The sequence below is a fragment of the Oncorhynchus masou genome, chromosome 16 (assembly GCF_036934945.1).
Source record: "Oncorhynchus masou masou isolate Uvic2021 chromosome 16, UVic_Omas_1.1, whole genome shotgun sequence".
NCBI lineage: Eukaryota > Metazoa > Chordata > Actinopteri > Salmoniformes > Salmonidae > Oncorhynchus > Oncorhynchus masou.
This window is the reverse complement of record NC_088227.1, coordinates 47,851,351-47,858,014: the sequence shown is the minus strand read 5'-3', so window position 1 is coordinate 47,858,014 and position 6,664 is coordinate 47,851,351. Positions and strand designations below refer to the sequence as shown.

Here is a 6,664-nt window from a genome sequence, read left to right as displayed (position 1 = left end):
TTCATATTTCACAAAAAAGCCTCCTTCACGCATGCTACTAAACATACCCTTGTAAAACTGACTATCCTACCGATCCTAGCCTCCAACACTCTACTCAGCAAATTGGATGCAGTCTATCACAGTGCCATCCGTTTTGTCACCAAAGCCCCATATATTACCCACCACTGTGACCTGTATGCTCTCATTGGCTGGCCCTCGCTTCATATTAATCGCCAAACCCACTGGTTCAAGGTCACCTATATGTCTTTGCTCGGGTAAAGCCCCGCCTTATCTCAGCTCACTGGTCACTATAGCAACACCCACCCGTAGCACACGCTCCAGCAGGTATATTTCACTGGTCATCCCCAGAGCCAACTCCTCTTTAGCCGCCTTTCCTTCCAGTTCTCTAAAATCACTGAAGCTGGAGACTTAAATCTCCCTTACTAACTTTAATCATCAGCTGTTAGAGAAGCTTACGGATCACTGCACCTGTACACAGCCCATCTGTAAATAGCCCAACCAACTACCTCATCCCCATATTATTTATTTTTGCTATTTTGCACCCGGTATCTCTACTTGCACATTCATCTTCTGCACATCTATCACTCCAGTGTTAATGCTGAATTGTAATTATTTCACCTCTATGGCCTATTTATTGCCTTACATCCCTAATCTTACTACATTTGCACTCACTGTATATACAGTTTTATTTTGTGTTATATAAGAATTTGTTCTTAACTGACTTGCCTGGTTAAATAAAGGTACAAAAATAAAATAAATTGACTTTACGCTTGTTTGTTCCATGTGAAACTCTGTGTTGTTGTTTTTGTCGCACTGCTTTGCTTTAACTTGGCCAGGTCGCAGTTGTAAATGAGAACTTGTTCTCAACTTGACTACCTGGTAAAATAAAGGTAAAAATCAATAAGTGCATCGATGACGTCGTCCCCACGTACATACCCCAACCAGAAGACATGGATTACAGGCAGCATTCGCATTGAGCTGAAGGGAGCTGTCGCTTTCAAGGAACGGAAGCTTATAAGAAATCCTGCTATGCCCTTTGACGAACCATCAAACAGGAAAAGTGTCAATACAGGACTCAGATCGCATTGCACTACACCGGGTCTGACGCTTGTCAGATGTGGCAGGGCTTGCAAACCATTACAGACTATGAAGGGAAGCACAGCTGAGAGCTGCCCAGTGACACAAGCCTACCAGATGAGATAAACTACTTATATGCTCGCTTTGAGGCAAATATCACTGAAACATGCATGAGAGCACCAGCTGTACCGGAAGACTGTGTGATCACGCTGTCCGCAGGTGATGTAAGACCGGTTGTATTCAGCATTTCACTGTGAGGTCTACTACACCTGTTGTATTCATAATTTCACTGTGAGGTCTGCTACACCTGTTGTATTCATCATTTCACTGTGAGGTCTACTACACCTGTTGTATTCGGCACATGTGACTAATACATATATATTTTTATTTCCCTTGACAAGTCTCCCAGTCCGATGCTGAAAAACGTCCTCACAGCATGATGCTGCCACCAACATGCTTCACCGTAGGGATGGTGCCAGGTTTCCTCCACACGTGACGCTTGGCATTCAGGCCAGAGTTCAACCTTGGTTTCATCAGACCAGAGAATCTTATTTCTCATGGTCTGAGAGTCTTTAGGTGCCTTTTGGCAAATTCCAAGCGGGCTTTCATGTGCCTTTTTACTGAGGAGTGGCTTCCGTCTGCCCACTCTACCATAAAGGCCTGATTGGCGGAGTGCTGCAGAGATGGTTGTCCTTCTGGATGTTTCTCTCATCTCCACAGAGGAACTCTGGAGCGCTGTCAGAGTCACCTCCCTGACCAAGGCCTTTCACCCTCGATTGCTCAGTTTGGAGGGGCGGACAGCTCTAGGAAGTCTTCATGGTTCCAAACTTCTTCCATTTAAGAATGATGGAGGCCACTGTGGTCTTGGGGATCTTCAATTCTGCATAAATGTTTTGGAACCCTTCCCCAGATCTGTGCCTCGACCCAATCCTGTCTCTGAGCTCGACGGACAATTCCTTCGACCTCATGGCTTGGTTTTTGCTCTGACATGCGCTGTCAACTGTGGGACATTATATAGACAGGTGTGTGTATTCCAAATCCTGTACAATCAATTGAATTTACCACAGGCGGACTCCAAGTTGTAGAAACATCAAGGATGATCAATGGAAACAGGATGCACCTGAGATCAATTTTGAGTCTCATAGCAAAGGGTCTGAATACTTATGCAAATAAAAAGGTATGTTTAAAAAAAAATATATATAATACATTTGGAAAACTTGTTTTTGCTTTCTCATTATGGGGTATTGTATGTAGATCGAGGATATTTAATTTTAGAATAAGGTGGTAATGTAACAAAATGTGGAAAACGTCAACAGGTCTGAATACTTTCCGAATGCCCTGTATCTGCAATATTAAAGTTGATCTACCCCCTTAAACAACAATTATTACAGATGGCCATCGTGCTATCTGGCCTAAAACAATTATTACAGATGGCCATCGTGCTATCTGACATAAAACAATTATTACAGATGGCCATCGTGCTATCTGGCCTAAAACAATTATTACAGATGGCCATCGTGCTATCTGACATAAAACAATTATTACAGATGGCCATCGTGCTATCTGACATAAAACAATTATTACAGATGGCCATCGTGCTATCTGGCCTAAAACAATTATTACAGATGGCCATCGTGCTATCTGACATAAAACAATTATTACAGATGGCCATCGTGCTATCTGACATAAAACAATTATTACAGATGGCCATCGTGCTATCTGACATAAAATAATTGTATAGAAGGACTTCAATAGTAGATCAGTTACTGAATGTTTGCAGAAAGCTGTGTGTGTGTGTGCATAGTGTACACAGGGATGGAATGGAATTTAAGAGCCCGGGGCTGGCTCTTTCCAGACCGGGGCTGGCTCTTTCCAGACCGGGGCTGGCTCTTTCCAGACCGGGGCTGGCTCTTTCCAGACCGGGGCTGGCTCTTTCCAGACCGGGGCTGGCTCTTTCCAGACCGGGATACATTTTTTGTCATCCCGAATATCCCATGGCACCGATTTTTGACCCAGGCTAGTAGGAATTGCAGTCTAGAAGCCCGGCTGGCAAAAACCCATGAATTCCATCCGGAGTGCACGTATTGCAGTACTGTAATGTGTGTTCACTTAATGTTAGTAGAAATGCCAACAAGGTTTTTCAGTCAATCACCAAACTGATAGGCATTTGTTTACAGGCATTTTATTAGAAAACACTCCTGTACAGGCTGGGAGAGACAGACAGGGAAGGAGAAAATATGAACGATGAAGAGGCTGCGTCTCTCTCTGGACCCCCTCAGCCGCCACCTGTGAGGAGAGGCGTCTCACTGCGTCTCTCTCTGGTTCCCCCCAGCCGCCACCTGTGAGGAGAGGCGTCTCACTGCGTCTCTCTCTGGTTCCCCCCAGCCGCCACCTGTGAGGAGAGGCATCTTACTGCTGCTCTCTCTGGTCCCCCTCAGCTGCCAGCTGTGAGGACAGGCCAAGAGTCAGATTGTGAGTCTCACATTGCACCCCATTGCCTACTTGGGCCCTGGTCAAAAGTGGTGCACTAAATAGGGAATAGGGTGCCATAGGACTCTGGTCTAAAGTAGTGCACTATATATGGAATAGGGTTCCATAGGGCCCTGGTCAAAAGTGGTGCACTAAATAGGGAATAGGGTTCCATAGGGCCCTGGTCTAAAGTAGTGCACTATATATGGAATAGGGTTCCATAGGGCCCTGGTCAAAAGTGGTGCACTAAATAGGGAATAGGGTTCCATAGGGCCCTGGTCTAAAGTAGTGCACTATATATGGAATAGGGTTCCATAGGGCCCTGGTCTAAAGTAGTGCACTATATATGGAATAGGGTTCCATAGGGCCCTGGTCAAAAGTGGTGCACTAAATAGGGAATAGGGTGCCATATGGGATGACAGCCTCACCAATCCAAGTATTCAATATGCCAATTTCCCCCTGAATTCGCCCAGTATCCAGACTGCCAAATCAAGAAGCTTGAAATACCGCTCGATTTTTTAAGAACTTTGCCATTTTCATCCTCATTCACAGCAACCATTATGTCACATTGGACAACAGGATAGTCAACCAATCAGCTTCTTTGTTGTTCAACGCTAGTCCATGAAGCTCTGTTTAAGCTAGCTAGTATGAGGACTTGATCTGGCAGTCTGGATACTGGGCGAATTCGGGGTACATTGGAATATTGAATACTTGAATTGAGGTACAAGCTCGAGCCATATCCGGCTCTGAGCTACCCTATTTGAGTACGGAGCCTGCTCCCACTCGAAGAGAAAAACAATGTGGTAGAGAGGGATCTCTGGCTACATCCTTCCCACAATCCTCACCTCCTCTCCAGGGCAGTTCTACTCCAGTTTCTTGGGGTTGTTGACGGCTACGTAGTGATATAGAACCACCAGCAGGAACAGAGACACACCCAACATGTTGGCAAAGATGGCCAGTTGCACGTCAGTCACCATTCTGGAGGGGTGGGGGGCAGAAACATACATATCATTACCATTCTGGAGGGGGGGGGGCAGAAACATACATATCATTACCATTCTGGAGGGGGGCAGAAACATACATATCATTACCATTCTGGAGGGGGGGAATACATATTATCACCATCATTCTTTAAGGAGTGGAGGGGGGAGGGCGACATTCATATCATCACCATCATTCTGTAAGGAGTGGAGGGGGGAGGAGGACATTCATATCATCACCATTCTGTAAGGAGTTTCAAAACCCAAATTTTATGCAAATGTCACTTAAATATGAACAAATATGAATCATTGTTCATGTTTAGACAATTACTTTCCATATATCATGAATAAATACATATACTATTACATCATGAATAAACTCATGTACTATTACGCGAGGGACTTTTATTTTGAACATTCCCTCGATTCCGCGACCCGGAAGTAATTGTTGAGACGCTGGATGAAGGGATGACCAGGGTTTGTTCTCTTGATAAGTGCGTGATTTGGACAATTTTCCTGTCCTGCTAAGCATTCAAAATGTAACGAATACGTTTGTGTATCTGGGAAATGTCTGGAGTAAAACTCCAGTACCTACTTTAATAGATTGATGCCGCGTTCAAAACAACTGAACTCGGAAAACTACAATGTTAAATCCTGACGCCAGAGGAGGTCGGAAACACTCCAGAAAGAGGCCCGAAATCCCCATTTGGATGAACTTGGAATCTTTTGTTCCCCATTCGGAGTAACAAGTTCCCAGGGGTTTTGAAAACACTCAAGTCGGAAATTTAGTCCCCCCCATGCCGTTGTTTAAAATACGACACTAGTTACCTAACTACTCATTAGACTATTAGCTAGGCAGCTCAGCAAAACATGGATGGTCATTAATAATTGGCACATTATGAATAGTTGATAACATGATTAAGACGATCCTGACGTTAGCTAGTTATGCCTAACGTTACAAAATGAGGATAGCTATGATCATGTTTTCATCAGTGGCCAACGTTGCACAGCACAACTCGCCGGCAAAATCGACCTTTGATTATACAAAATAAATAAATCATTCGACAACATTTCAGCAAAAAATAACCAATGCATTCCTTACGTTATTTCTCGCTGATGTGTAATTTAGTTCGTTGCAGACTCAGTTTGCCTTTCTGATGTGTGATGCAGGTTTCCGGTCCTGTCGCTTCCGACTAGAGGGCCACGTCATGGTAACTGTTTGGAGTTTCTATTGGACAAATTCAGGTACGTCCCTCCCTGTTTCGTTGCGTTTGCTTCCGTTTAAGAAAGGTTTTGCAACAGAATCGACTGAATGAATAGGCTACATTCCTGATTTCTATGAATATAATTATGAATATTTAATTCGCAAATATTAATCTAGATTAGAATATGATATGTGAAAATGAATCAATGATTTAGATTTGATACAAGTTGTTGGTAATGGTGGCTCCGGGGCAGTGGTGTTGTAAAAGCGGCAAGCTAGAGCTCGTCTGAGAGGTCGTCTGTGGATGCCCTCACCCACTAGTACTTATTGCTGAAGGTTCTGACTACAGGCTGTCCGGCTAGAACAAGGCATGTGTGTCCATATCCAGAGTCTGATTGGCTCTTGGTCAGCACCACATCAAGATGGCGCCATACTGGATGGCCACCGTTTTGCTCAAACCCAACTTTGATATTTTTGTGATCGTTTTGTTGTTTATTTTTGCTCTGTTTTCACGAAATGATTCCGCTGTTATTTCTGACATAAATAGCTAACAAAATAGCTGTGTGGGCCGAGTTAACCTTGTATCTTTATTGACCTTTTATTTCAATATTTACAGTCCCTCTGCACACTGACAGGACTCTACATACTGACAGGGCTCTACACACTGACAGGACTCTACACACTGACAGGACTCTACACACTGACAGGACTCTATACTGACAAGACTCTACGCACTGACAGGACTCTACACACTGACAGGACTCTACACACTGACAGGACTCTACACACTGACAGGACTCTACGCACTGACAGGACTCTACGCACTGACAGGACTCTACGCACTGACAGGACTCTACACACTGACAGGACTCTACACACTGACAGGACTCTACACACCGACAGGACTCTACACACCGACAGGACTCTACACACT

The 6,664-nt window shown here is 44.3% G+C and overlaps 1 protein-coding gene across 2 annotated transcripts; it reads right to left on the bottom strand.

The window, feature by feature from the left end:
- Window positions 1-3,243: 3,243 nt before the first annotated feature.
- Window positions 3,244-4,523, bottom strand: ost4 (oligosaccharyltransferase complex subunit 4 (non-catalytic)). Of its 2 annotated transcripts, none has more exons than XM_064991794.1 (2): window positions 4,392-4,523; window positions 3,244-3,522 (listed from the first exon to the last, which is right to left on the bottom strand). In XM_064991794.1, exon 1 carries the CDS (start codon window positions 4,521-4,523, stop codon window positions 4,410-4,412), a length of 114 nt encoding a protein of 37 aa, XP_064847866.1. In that variant the 3' UTR covers window positions 3,244-3,522; window positions 4,392-4,409. The 2 variants fall into 2 exon arrangements, with proteins under 2 accessions (XP_064847866.1, XP_064847867.1); XM_064991795.1 differs by having other exon boundaries at window positions 3,244-3,469.
- Window positions 4,524-6,664: the final 2,141 nt, after the last annotated feature.